Source organism: Ochotona curzoniae, unplaced genomic scaffold (assembly GCF_017591425.1).
Source record: "Ochotona curzoniae isolate NIBS_2020 unplaced genomic scaffold, NIBS_Ocur_1.0 contig_4612, whole genome shotgun sequence".
NCBI classification, from domain to species: domain Eukaryota; kingdom Metazoa; phylum Chordata; class Mammalia; order Lagomorpha; family Ochotonidae; genus Ochotona; species Ochotona curzoniae.
Genome location: NW_024466343.1, coordinates 13522786 through 13537899, shown reverse-complemented (window position 1 = coordinate 13537899; position 15114 = coordinate 13522786). Strand labels below are relative to the sequence as shown.

The following is a 15114-nucleotide window of genomic DNA, read 5'->3' as shown; positions in this document are numbered from 1 at the left end:
TGCAATTGAGAGATAAACATATTTTAAGCAAAACCACAGTTCCCATAATTTTAAAAGAAATGTTTTTCATATAATAATGAACTCTTAAAAGCAAGACTGCTCCACTTGTACCAACCATATGTATTAGATTCAAATTTTTAAAAAGTGCAAACTAATACGGGATTGAAAATTGTAGTCTTGGAACTGCGCTACTGGTCCACTGGCTAAATGTCCATCTTCAAGTTCATGCATTCCTTATGGGATCCTATTCATGTGCTAGCATTTCCACTTCCAATCCAGTTCCCTGGTTGTGCCTCAGAAAAGCAGAGGAGAATGGCCCAAAACCTGCGTGGGAGACCTGAAGAAGCTCCTGGGTCTCTGCCTGTTGTGACCACTTGGAGAGTGAACAAGCACACAAAAGATCTTTCTCTCTGAAAATCTGCCTTTTCAATTAAAAAAACAATTTTTAAAGAAGATTCAAGTCTTTAAATTACTTTAAAATTAATATGTGAAAATATCTCGCTTTTAAAGCCTTACAATCCATAAAGAAGCTGGGTTCAATCAATTTAGTGAAGTACTGACTTTTAAATACCTCAAAAATTGAGGATTAACAAAAAGTCAATAAATAAAAAAAATACATGAATAAATACTAGTATAGATTCTAAATACTGAATTTACAAAGTCACAAAAGAAGATGAAATATTTAGGCAAATAAGCCCTGCATCCTTCTAACAGGTCTTGCAGGATTAATCAAGACCCCTTTGCATTGTTTATTCAATAGAAAAGGAAGTCAATTCATTTTGACTTAGTAAAGACCATAATTCCACGGTAAAGGTAAGAAAATGCAACCTTTGAGATGTATAAATGATTTTTTATAGTGTAAATCATCAGATAGTTGCTTTCTTTCTTTCTTTTATAAAGATTTATTTTATGTATTTGAAAGGCAGAGTGACGTATAAAGAGGAAGGGAGGGAAAGCGGGAGAAAAAAGCAAAGGGACTGAATAGGTGGGAGAAGAGAACATCTTTTTCACATTTTATTTTAGTTTTTGTTTTCTTTTAAGACGAACATTTTCATTTTGCATTACAGTCAAACGCTTAATGCTCCACTAAATAAAGAGTTTGACAATCAAAAGCAAGGGCCATAACCGATCAAATTTTTTTTAAAAAGTCAACTTCACCAATATACAACCAACTTCAAGATAGTAACAGATCCTCAAAACGCCTAATAATTTGCCTGATAAAGATTAAAAATAAAGTTCGACAGAACACCATATTTAAAACAAAAATGATACACAGTCATTTCCATTTGTTTTGTTTTTTGACTTTTAAAATTCTAATTTCCACATACAAGAAAGAATACACAGAATTTGTTTTATTGTCTCATGTATTTCACTCAACAAGATACTCCCTAGTTACAACTCTTTTTATGAAAATTAAAGATTTTTATTCTTTTTAAATCTCACAGGATTCTACTGTGTGTGCATGTATATATATATATTTGCATGTATATATATATTTCTTCATCCATTCATCCCTTGATGGACATCTGAGATGCCTCCATCTTATGGCTATGATGAACACTGTTGTTAAAAATATGATGGTACTAGTATTTTTTTGGTATAAATACATTCATGTCTTTTGGGTATATACCCAGTAGTGGGATTGCTGGACAACATGAAAAGTCTACTTCTATACTTTAAACAGCTCTCTATACTGTTTTCTGCAGAGACTGCACTAATTACTAACATATCTTTGATAACATATGCCAGTCTCTACACATCTAATCAATAAAGATACAAGAAAGCCAAGAGTGTATGAATGGAAAAGAACACTTCATTCCAATGGAAAACAAAAAAGGTGTTGGTGTAATCATTCTACTATTAGATAATGTAAACTTCACCATGAAAAATATTAGAAGAGATAAAGAGGGACAATACATAATGATAAATGGAGTTATATACCAAGAAGAAAAAACAATAAATTTATATGCACCAAATACAAGAGAACCTAGCTATATGAGACAATTATTGATTAACCTACTGGGAGACACAGATGCCAATACAATAATAGCTGGGGACTTTAACACCCATTAACATCGATAAACTGATCACCAAGACAGAAACTCAGCAAAGAAGCAACAGATCTCACACAGATAATCGGACAAATGGACTTAATAGATATATACAAACCCTTCCACCCCATGGACACTGAATATACATTTTTTTCAGTTGTACATGGAACCTTCTCCAGGATCAACCACATGATAGGTCACAAAACAAGCCTCACCAACTTCAAAAAAAATTGAAATCATACCATGCATTTTCTTAGATCACCATGGAATGAAACTAGAGACCAACTAATCAAACTACTCCCCAGGAAATTTGTAAACTTTTGGAAGTGAACCACATGCTACTGAACAAGCAATGGGCTAGAGAAGAAATTCAACAAGAAATTTAAAAATACCTTGAAACCAATGAAAACAAAAACACAATATACCAAAACCTATGGCATACTGTCAGGGCAGTATTATGAGGTAAATATATTGCAATTGTGCTTATATTAGGAAGCAAGAAAGACATCAGGTAACTAAGCTATATATACACATGAAGGAACTAGAAAAACAATAGCAAAACAATCTGAAGAACAATAGAAAAAAGGAATAATCAAAATAAGAGAAGGAATAAGCCAAAGAGAGATCAAAAGAACAATACACAAAATCAATGATTCAAAAAGCTGATTCTTTGAGAAAACAATAAAAATAGACACCCCACTGGCCCAACTAACAACAACAACAACAAGCTGGAGAATACAAGAATCAATAGTACCAAAGATGGAAAAGGGAACATAACAATAGATACCTCAGCCATACAGAGAATAATCATAAATCACTACAAGCAGCTACATGCCAGAAGTTTTCCAAAAATGGACAGATTCCTGTACTTATACCATCTACCAAAACTAAGTCACAAGGCATCACAAAATATAAATAAGTGTATAACTGAAACAGAGACAGTCAGTAGGCAAAGCCCTCCCAACAAAGAAAAGCCCAGGCCCAAATGGCTGAATTCTACAGAACAGTTTAAGTGGAACTGACTCCAATTCTTTATAAACTATTCAAAACAATTGGAGGGGAGGCAATCTTTCCAAACTCTTTCTATGAATTTAATATCACCTAAATACCAACGCCAGAAAGACACAACAAAGAAAGCTACAGATCAATATCTTTGATGAACATCGACGCTAACATCTTCAACAAAACACCAGCCAACAGAATAAAAAAATACATTAGACAGATCATTCACCCAGATCTGGTGGGATTTATTTCTGGCATGCAGGGATGGTTTAACATATGCAAATCCATAAACGTAAATACACCACATAGAGAAACTGAAGAATAAAAATCACACAATAGTCTCAACAGATACAGAGAAAGCATTTGATAAAATCCAATATTCCATCATGCTAAAAACTCTAAGCAAGGTAAGCACAGAAGGAACACTCCACAACATAATTAAAGCAATTCATGAAAAATCCACTGTCAATATAATCAAAGAAGAAATTATTTGTGAGAAAAAAAGGTATATATTCACTTCTATACATAAAATTAGGAGTCTACAAATAATACTGAGCCAAGAATACTAGACTGGAGTTAGAAGATTTGTGTTCTTCTCCAGGTCGTCTATTCAATCAGCATTCTAACCTTGGGGTTGTTATTTCAACTCTTTTTATACTTCAGGAGTTTTCAACTCACAACATGAGGTAGTTGGTTGACCCTTTGCCTATTTTAAGTAATTATAGGGTCAATTAATCCATGATTATCACAATAAATTTTGTGACATTACAAAGGGAATTATTAGATTTCTCTTTGTGTATTATCATATAGCAAGGTTTGAATTAAACATAAACACATACTGGCTTGTGAAATAAGTAATGAAAAGGACAACAAGAGGCTTTCTAACTTACATTCTTAAGGCAACTATGTATGTACTGGACTTTACATGATTAGAACGGAAATTTGACAAGTTCTATTTTAAGTTAGCAAATTACAATCTAACTTACTTCAAATTATGCACATGCACTAATTATATCTTCTGTATAATAACTGGTATTGCAGGAGAAAGGAATGCTTCCCTGCATGCTGCACAAATTCTATTTGAAAGTAGGAGGTAAAAATATATGAATAGAGATATAGGAAACATTGCTAAATGAGAGTAATCATGTCATATGTACTTAGAGGAACAAATGTTTACTTGAAACTAAGTATTCAACTTTTCTAAGTTCCAGGTTATTTATTTATATACTTTTACTTTTACTTTTAAGGTAGGTGTATGGCATAATTATACGCCTCAATGATGTACATAATATTTGGCAAATTGTAAAAATTCAAAAAAATTATTAAAATCTATTTAAATAGGAAAAGATTAAAATGGATCTTAAAAGATAGATTACTAAGCTTAAGGAAAAAGAGAAAATAAATTTCAGTCAGGGGCCCGGCGCGGTGGCGCAAGTGGTTAAAGGTCCTCACCTTGCACGCCCGGGATCCCATATGGGCGCCGGTTCTAATCCCGGCAGCCCCGCTTCCCTTCCAGCTCCCTGCTTGTGGCCTGGGAGAGCAGTCCAGGACAGCCCAAAGCTTTGGGACCCTGCACCCGCGTGGGAGACCCGGAAGAGGCTCCTGGCTTCGGATCGGCATAGCATTGGCCGTTGTGCTCACTTGGGGAATGAATCATTGGACGGAAGATCTTCCTCTCTGTCTCTCCTTTCTGTATATCTGCCTTTCCAATAAGAAATAATAAAAATAAATCTTTAAAAAAAAATTTCAGTCAGAATTAAAATTAAAAAAAAAAATGTACGAAAAACACAGAAAATCTGAGTTGCAGTTTCATTTAGCTATAATTAATAACAGTGCTTCGCAGAACTGGTAGTGAAATTAAAAACCAACAAAAATAAATTAAAATAGACAAAAGGCAAAAAAAATTGGTAATGAAGTATTTAGAAATGGCAGAGTAAAATTGACAATTAAGGTTTGGGGTTGTGGTATGGCTAGTTCAGGCACCATTTAGGAAACTGGAATTCCATATTGGAATGCCTGGGACTAAGTCCAGGGTCCTCTGCTTCCAATCTAGCCTTCTGCTATTGCACCTTGGAAGGCAGGGGATGAGGCCCAAAGACCTGGAACCCTACCATGTGGGAGACTAGATAAAGTTCTGTGCCTCTAGCAGATGTCTAAGTCCAGCCCCAGCTAATGCGGGCATTTGTGGACAAACCAGCAGATTAAAGATGAAGCTCTCTGTCTCTTTCTATCTTCCATCAGTCGGTATTTCAAATCATTTTTTTAAAGGAATAGCTAGAATGGTATTCAAATTTTATATTCAAATTTCATGTAGAATTATATAATCGTATTTCCTTAAAATTATCTATCTATCTATCTATCTATCTATCTATCTATCTATCTATCTATCTATCTATCTATCTACCTACCTACCTACCTATCTATCTACCTACCTATCAACCTAGCTTGTAGGGAGCCTGCATCCCACACCCTAGACGGACGGCACCGGACTGCTGCTTCCTCCTGTGCTAGAAAAAAACAAGTCACAAGAAGTCTGCTGTGATTGGCCCAGGGGTGCGTGGATGGCACGTGGACAGCGCGTGATCTGTGTGATGATTGGCCTGCCCGCTGCGTGCACAGGTGACCTTTACGTTGATTGGCCGGGTTACCCAATATATAAGGGAGCCAGAGAAACAGGGAGAGAGAGAGAGAGCGCGCTTTGCGATGCTGTGGCTGCTGCGCGGCTGCACGGTGGCTGCTGCGCGGCCGCCACACGCCGGTTTTGCTGTGTCTTCTCCACAATAAACGTTCTGCAAAGACAACGAGTGTCCGGGTTTGACTTGCTGGCCAAGGGACCCTGACACTAGCTAACTACTTATCTTTCTATTTGGAAAGCAGAGAGACATGATGTTCCAATTTCTCAGTTCATTCCTTAGTTCCAACGCAATGGCTGGTGCTGGCAATGAGTGACAATCAGAGTCAGAAACTGGTATTCAATCAAAATCTCTCAAACGGGTGCCATCACCCATCCCTTCCAAGGGTTTGTGTTAGGAGGAAGCTGTATTTGGAAATATGGGTGAGAAATGAATCCAGATTTTCCAGTGTTGATCCAAGTGTTTTAACTGGCATCCCAACAGCCACATAAATGCCTCTTCCTGAATTTACCTTGTAAAGTTTCTATCTTAAATGGATTTAAAAGTACTTATCTGATACCAGGTCTTCCTCCCTCGCTTACTTTCTCTCTCTCTCTCTCTCTCTCCTTTCTTTTCTATTTTTTTAGCCAAACACTTGAGAAATTATTATGTCCTATATATTCCTGTATGCCATCTTAAATTAGAGAAATAAACTACAGAAGAAATGTAGGCAATAACACCAGAGAAGACATTACACTGGAATTTGGAAGAAAAGTGTGGAAGGTCTGAAAGTTGGCTGTAGAATTCTGATTTTATTTAATAAACATCATGAAGGTTTTTGATGGGAGAGTAAATGATACAACATGGTAAGAAAACTTTGTTGGCAATGAGAAAGATGAATTAGCAGAGATTAAAGTCTAGAGTTGTAGAAATAAAAATGTTATGGTAAAACCAGACAATGTTAACTCCCAACTAGATGGTAGTAAAAATGATATTAGAAATAACAAAATTCATGCATTTTATCTTTAAAATATATATTCTAAAATATATTTATTTATATATCTCTCATACACTGGCTCAATTCCCAAATATCTGGAACAAGTGTTCTCATGCCAAATTGAATCCAGGAGTTAGGAACTCCTTCCAGGTCTTCCACAGAGGTATCAAATCATTGGGAACTCATTAGCTGCCTTCCAGGACATGCATTAGCAGGAAGCTCAAATTTTGAGCAGATCCCAGACTTGCACTCAGCCATTCTAATATCAGATGTGAGCAGCATTCTAAATGGCATCTTAAATATTGTATGAAATGACCCCCATTCTCACACATTTTAAAGAAAATTGAAAAAGCAGAATATGGAGTAAAGACACTGAAACGAGACAAATGAGATCAAATTCTTGGTTTATAAGGTTAGCCTTAAAACTTAGAAAGAATTGCTTACATGGAAGCAATTCCAAAAAAATAGACTAATTCCAAAAAAAAAAACCCAGTTGTGAAGATTAACTGACAAAATATATATGAAGGGTCATGGAAAATGTTTACTCTGTGAAGTTTGAGTATGGATTTCAAAATGTGGAGGGGAGACAAATTTAACTTTTTAATTCCACTTTCCACAAATTTTTAAACAAAGCCTTCTCATTTAAAGTGCTAAGCAACAACTGACACACAGTATATATTGCAGAAATATAATTTTCTTAATTTCTGTACTGGTTTTCAATTCCTCATAGCATATACTTGATGACAGAAGAAGCCCAGCAGGTAAACTCAAAATTTGTAATTAACAGAAATACTAGTTATTATGAACTATTATTTAATTATTTTTTTCCTGTTCCTTTTAGTCAAGACTTGGAGAGATGAAGGGGAAGGAGTAAACGAAAAGGGAGAGGAGGAGGGGAAAAAGGGAGTGGCAGAGAGAGAAGGGCAAGTTGTAATTAAACGATTTTCTGGTTCACTCTCAATTGCCTGCAACAGCCAGGACTGGACTAGGTCAAAGCCAAGAGCTAGCAAGTCAACCCAGGTCTTCTATTTGGGTGACAGGAACTCAAGTACTTGAGCCATCACATGTTGCCTCCCATGGTACATACTGACAGGAAGCTGGAATTGGAAGCAGGAGCCATTTATAGGACCCAGGAACTTTGCATGTGGCAAGGGCATCTTAATTACTAGGCCAAGTGTTCACCACATTGTTGCTTATTTTAGCAAATTAAAATAAGCAGACTTCAAAAAATTCAAGTTTTTTCTATCTAATCATGTATACTACAGTAATAAAAATGTTATAAAATGGCAGCCATTCTTCTGAGAAACAGTAAATCTCCATGATTTATTCCTGATATAATCAACTCAGTAATTGTTTTAACAACTCATAACCTTACTAAAATGTGAAGGCTTCTTCAATAATCACTTTAAATCCATAAAATGGTACACAGCTCGCTGTCTTTTCAATACTTTTAATAAAGATATTCCATTAATTTTTTTAAGAAAGCAAAAATGTTATGAGTTACACATACAATAACACTTTATTGGCAGGTTTATGATGTGCTTTGCTGTTGTTCTGCTACTAACACAAATTGCCTTTACTCTCTGAGATATAATAAGCTATCTAGAAATGAAAGCAAAGCAATTTCTAAGAGCCCTTTGCTAAGACTGTACAAATTAGAAGTGAGGAGCTCCAGAAATATCCAAGGCTATTAGATGTGAGTGCACAGTATAAGCAAAGAAGAGGAGCTACTGCAGAGCTTCAGGATTACCAAGCTTTAAATAATAGAGGAAACAGAAGAACAAAATAGCAAAAAAAAAAGGGTTAAACAAAGAAGAGGAGCCCAGGAGGGTAGAAGCATAATCAGCAGAGTATGAAATTTCATAAGTCCAGGGATAAAACAGATTCAATGGTGTGCTGAGAACAGCCATTTGCTTAAAAAATATTAGGTAAGACGAGCATAAAGCACATTCTACTGGACTCAGCAATAAGGTCGCTCAACTGTTCAACTCTGGTAGAGCCATTTCAGAGGAGTAGCAAAAGATATGGGATAAAAAAGGAGGAAGCCAAATTGTTGAAGACTATATAATGAATAGGAAGTAAGTGCATAGAGTAATTTAACTATTTCTTCTCAAGAATCATGGTTAGAAAAGTCATGAGAATGAGAAAAATGTATTCGTAAATATGTGTATTGGCATATTTAATTTTAAGGAGACTAACTTTTAAACCACAACCCCTTTTCATGTTACAGATTAGCTCTAGTTAATATGGAGGTTGAACTAAAACCTTAGACAAGTCTAACACTACACTGTCCATGATGCTAAGAATTAGACACATGTGGTTATGAAACAGGTAAAATGTAGCTTATCCAAATAAAGATATATTCTAGGTATGAAATACCATTCAGATTGTCAAGTCTCAGGGTAAAAATATAAAATCATTTTCACATATCTTATATTAATTATATATTGAAATGAAAATAGTTGGGATGTACCAAGCTATTAAACATGTCATGGAAAAGTTTTCAACTATTTTTACAACTTAAGTGTGGCTGCTAGAAGTATTCAAGTTGTGCATGAGGCTCACTTATGTTTCTATTGTATAGCATGAGTCCAACCACGATTTGTAAAACTGACATCTAGTGTTTTTTCCACATTTTTCTGCCTATGTCCCAATAGGCTAAAAAATTACTCCTGGGAATATAATATCTTTAAAATAATGTATCAGAATTTGTTATTTTTATTTTTCTTCCCTTAATTGTGATTATTAGTGAAGTAGATATTTAATATTTAAAGCATGAATTCTTCACATATTCTGACATATCAGCTTCAATAAATGCTTAAAATATTACTAATACTCAAAATGATTTTTTACTATTTGTAGGTTTAAAACTTTCCTATGCTTTAATTGGCATTTAAATTTATCAAAACAATCATATTAAGAGGTTTCTACTACATTCATAAAATAAAACAAACTTCTGATATCTTAATTAAAACTTAAGTAATTAAATTCCATATTTTCCAAAAGGCAGAAAACAGTGGACAAACTTGTTTTTCACATATTTAATTCAATACTTTGTTAGTAAGCATAATGATTCATATTATGGGTAATTGTTGAAATAATAACATACTACTAAAAGCATAATATATCATATAGTCACAAAAATGACAATAAAAATTGAATATAACATGAAAATTATTTGATGGCTTCAATATAGACCATTCTGCTGTATCTGCTTAGTACCTTAGCTGGTAAAACTGAAATTTATCATGCAAAAAGAAACAGCAATACACTAACCTTCTGCTTATCTAAGATCTTCATGGCATAATACTGCTCAGTGGCTTTATGCTTCACCAGCATGACTCTCCCAAACGAACCTGTTCCAAGAGTTTTTTTCCTTTCAAAATCCTCAAGTCCAGCATTGTTCTGTATATTTACAAAAAAAAAAAAGAGCCAAAAACTTAGAAGATTATGATCATTATAATAGCTTTAGCAATATGTAATTAGAATGTATCATTTAATTTATAAATATCCATTTAAAAAATAAAAGTACTAGTGATAATTCTGAGTCATTGGTTCCATCCTCCCCTCACCGCTTTGAATATGTAAGGATCTAATAAATGCTAAACTGCAAAACACAGCATAACAGTAATTGGAAGGAATAACAACCTCAGCTGAAATATTAAAATTCATCATCCAACATAAACACCCAATACTGATCTGTAACAAATTAGTTACACATTTTAATAATTGCAAACAGACCATAATAATACTGATAAGAATCATGATTGTTACATAGTCTGTCTATACTTGTAAATGACTATGATGAATAGGATGAGCTGAGGGATCAGAGTTCTTTCACTGTAAAAAGCCCATTTTACTTAATTTCTATTTGTATACATGCTTACAAAACTAGATAATAGCAGTATGAGAAATTCTAGTGGCTTTCTCTCCCTGTTGTTATAATAACCCAGTGTTACCTAAAACAGTAACAAGGAAAGAAGAGTTCCTCATTCTACAAGGAACCAAAGCCAGAGTCCAAGAACAATAATCAGCCTCTTTTTCTTCTTGAATAGATGTTTTGTTACAAGTGAATATCTTTCTTTGGCTTTGACTAAACACAGAAGCAAAGAATTGGAGCCATCAATCTATTGAATTTGTTGCTGCCACAACAAAATGAAAATTACTAGGAACAAATTATGTGCTAAGTAGCAACAAGTAGTAATTGTTGGCCCACTTATTCAATAGGTTGTCATTACAAACATCTCAAAGAAAATCTCAGATGAAATATTTCTAAGGGCCAGTCGGCATAATACTTAGTTTGAGAACGAAATGCATAAAGATTCTTTTAAAAATCAGAAATATGGATAGATATTAGAGTTCATAATCGTTGACTAAATCTCTTGGCAAATCAAACATGTCTTTTAAAATAAAAACATTTTAATTTCAAACTTAATGAGATTCTTTATCACAGTAGAAAATGCCTGTTTAATCCAGTTCAAATTTATTATATGGGTTAGTATTTAACTCTCGGTTTTAGCAACTAGGTAAATTGAAGTATTTAGAAGTCTAACCAAATAATGGAAATAAACTTTATTGATAAAGAGAATATAACTTTATATTAGTCAGTATTTTCTTTATATAATAAATATACTAACTTCCTCACATCCTTTTCGACTTCATGTTATGAAATACAAAATATTTTGAAATCATGTCTAACATTTGTGTATGCTATTAAAGTTGTAATTCCATATTAATAGAATGTAGCAAGAGTTTACAGCAACTTGAAATTAGTATCTAAATTTGTAATCAGCTACTAACACAGAAATTAGTTCCTTTTCTCATTTAAGCATACATAAAATTATGGACTAATAAATCAAAATACAATACTATGGCAACATTTCCATCTTAAACTTCTAGTTACTAATGCCAATGGAAAATTAAAATTTCTAAACTAGTAAATTACTTGGGCAAGAATCATGATTTTACTTAGATCATGATTTTAAAATGATGAATATAAGGATATTTTAAATATTTCTTACCGGAGGAGGATTCTCCCATTTTTTCAAGAAGTCTTCTTTGGCTTTGGCTAGAAACTCTTTCACTGAAATTATACATAGAAACAAATTGTGTCTTGTAAGAACACTACATGTAAATAATTCTTAAGAAAAAACAGACTATGGCACCTATTGTAACAAACTGTGTACTCACTACCATGACACATAAGAGAGGTATTCAGTATCTTTGAACTAGAAGCTAATACTTTCTCAAATTTCTATGATGAAGATCATTTCGATAGCTTCAAATCTAATAAAAAATACTGTTCCTGAAAACAAGCCTGAAAGTAATGCAAAAGTTAGAAATTAATCCAGGACAAAATAGTGATTGTAGATAAATAAGTCAGCAGTCCTGGTAACTGAGCGTTTACAGAAAAAAAAAAAACCTGGAGGATATGAATGTGTTCATTTGTGGAGTTCAAAAATAACTCATTTGTTTTCAGGTATAAGAATTCAAGTTATTAAATTTTTGTTTTTTGTACTAAATAAGGGTAGAGAGAAAAAATACGGACTAAGAAACACACAGAGGATACTCACACCATCTTAAAAACAAAACAGAACAAAACATCATAGAAAATTTAAACAAAATCTCATTCTAAATTTGGGACAAAAAGTGTCTGAGGTTTATTTAAAATTTACACTAAAGTAATTAAAACAAATATATGCACACATACACATGTAGATTCTATATAGATCATTATTTTATACAGCTGTGATATGAAGTTTTAGACAAAGCATTTGAAAATACTCTTTTTTCATTGTCTTTCTACCTATTCACTACTGATGGCTTCTGTTTATAAAACAATTTTAGCTGCCTAAAAACAAGTAATACAAAGAAAATTTCAAAGAGAAAAAATTGGCATTAACAAAATCCACTCATGTTCCTAGGTATGAGAATAGAACCTGACTGTGCAAGCAGTTTTTATTTTAGCTTGCTCTTGCTCAAAATGTAGCATTTCAGTCAGACATTTAAATACATATGTTATTATTCCCTCTTTCATCCCCAGTGAAGTTACCTTTAGCAAAACACTGTTATTCATCAAAAAGGCTGCTGACATTCTAAACTTTTTGACAATTTGAATGATGATGATTTCATCAAAAGCAATCATTAGTTTTTAAGTAATATATTTCTGGAGACATTATTTTACTACTTTCTATAAGTTTTCATTAGTATTTTGTTGTAAAATATTATCAAATATATATATTTGAGACAGAACTTTTTCAAAATTACAACCTTTCCCATTGTAAAAAAGCTCATACATATATCAAAACAATTAAGCAGTGGCACCTAATTATCCAAATATGATCCAATTTCTCCCCATGAGGTGCACTTGAGGGAAAAGTGTTTAAATTTTCTTGGAAATTAAGATGGCTCATGTCATTTTACTTCTAACAGTTAATGTATTAATTACAACCAAGAGATAGAGGTTTTATAAGATTTTTTTTCCCCCATGAAAAAGGCATGCCTCCACATGGCTTTAATATAGAAATGATGGCTCTAAAATAAGACATGGTTTATTATAAAAGCAACCTGACTTTTAAGACATAATTTTTGATTTCCTGAATATATCTCTTACTTCTAAAGAAATTTTGGAAAACATCTTTAAATCCTGTGCCTCAAGTTCCAGTATAAAATGTAGATCTCTGCATGAGCATGAAATCTGGAAATAAAAAAAAGAATGAGGAAAAAAAAACAAAAACAAAAAATACCTCTAATGTCCTGTTTTAGCTTTTCATAACACTTAAATATAGAATTAAGAAAAAACCTAACTGATCAAAGAATGGAGTAGCAGTATTTGCCAAAGATGGTACACTGGGATGATTAGGGGAGGGAAATAATTTTATCTGCTTAGAGATGACATAAAATAAAAAGATCCAGGTCTACTTTTAATTTCATTCACTGATAGAACATTCTGTAAAAACTTTGTAAGGTTCTCTTTACTCATTACTATTCTGAGTTTACCTTCTATTTTAAAAAGGGTAACAGAAATCCCAGAGCCTATGGAATTGTATCATGAAATTTAAAATAAATTTTTAAAAAGAAAAATAAAAGTTATATTTCACAAACTAAGGAGAAATAAAGTCCCTCAAGACAAAAAGTAAACAAGAGCTATCATGAAGATCTGTAAAATTATGAGAAATGAGTATTGGTCAAATATTCACTTGTGAATTTTTCCAACATAAGAAATTTTCTTTTGAACATTATCATTAATTTATATTGTCATTACTTTTATGATGCAAACTCTGTTCCTGAAATATTTTTCTCATTTAAAGATAAAAACATGCATTAAATCTTCAGTTCACATGTTCACTATTTAGATGTAAAGATGAATATAACTTTTTGTAAAAATACATGAGGCAAAATATGCATAGAAATGTAAATAACAAATATTTAATTATTAAAAATTAACTTTTTCTCAATGTTAGATTATAAATGGTCCTAAAACAACAAGCAATCCCAAAATACATGTATTTAATTTGGCTTTTATTACTTTTAGATATCGGTGGATTTAATTTCTAACAACATATTTTTCTGCTTATTTTTAAAAACTTCACCAAGGAAACCAGGCTTTTTTGTTGTTGGTTTTTGTTTTTGGTTTTTTTTTTTGTTTGGTAAGTTGATAAAAATAAGAGGTATGACAGCTAGATTCATATATTGCACCATATTCAAACCAGAGTTCCCTGTAAAGTGTGTACATACTCTACGTTTCTTAAATTTTTTAGTTTTTCAGTTCTATTATATAAGCCATGTTCATATTTAAATCATCATGGTTTCTTAGCATAGTCACAGGTTTTGGAGCTTGTTCCATAGTTAAACTATTGGTCCTAATATTTAGCTACTGATCATGGATACCTATTGATAAAGTACCCAACATTAATTAGTATCTCTATCTACAGAAAAAAAAAACACTCAAGAATTGTATGTTAATATGTCTGTGTTGGTTAATAACAGGGCAAACTAGTTACTAGATAAAAGGAAGGCACAACAAATTTAACTCAAATTATCTCAGGAGTATTCATTTTCAATTATATTCATTTCCTAAATATATTTATTTTCTCCCTAGTTTGTATTCTTTAGAGTCTATCAGATTGTATTCTAAGGAAAATAAACATCAAAACTGAATCTATATATTCACCTGGAATTACATGAAGGAATATTCAATTGTGTCATGAGATGAAGAGAAAATAAACAAAGGCAATATGTATGTATTTCTAAAGGTACATAAGAATAATTCTTAATCCATTCCTGAAATATTTTTGTATTTATTTGTGTTTTATAACTTAAAATCTAAATTATAAAGTTCCCTTTAAACACTAGGAAAATTCAATAAGAACTCATATGAAGGAAAACTATCTCATATATTTCAGATAATTCTACAATGAAGAATGGTTTACAAATAACATTTTGCAAATTA

At 32.6% G+C, this 15114-nt stretch overlaps 1 protein-coding gene across 3 annotated transcripts in view; it reads right to left on the bottom strand.

The window, feature by feature from the left end:
- The window catches only part of PRKACB (protein kinase cAMP-activated catalytic subunit beta), a 73465-nt gene that overhangs the window by 27989 nt on the left and 30362 nt on the right, over positions 1 to 15114 (bottom strand). For all 3 annotated transcript variants that reach the window (XM_040987352.1, XM_040987353.1, XM_040987354.1), the window contains 2 exons: positions 11684 to 11745; positions 9939 to 10067 (listed from right to left, as the gene is read on the bottom strand). In XM_040987352.1, coding sequence (XP_040843286.1) covers positions 9939 to 10067; positions 11684 to 11745 — 191 coding nt within the window. The remainder of the gene's footprint in view (positions 1 to 9938; positions 10068 to 11683; positions 11746 to 15114) is intronic.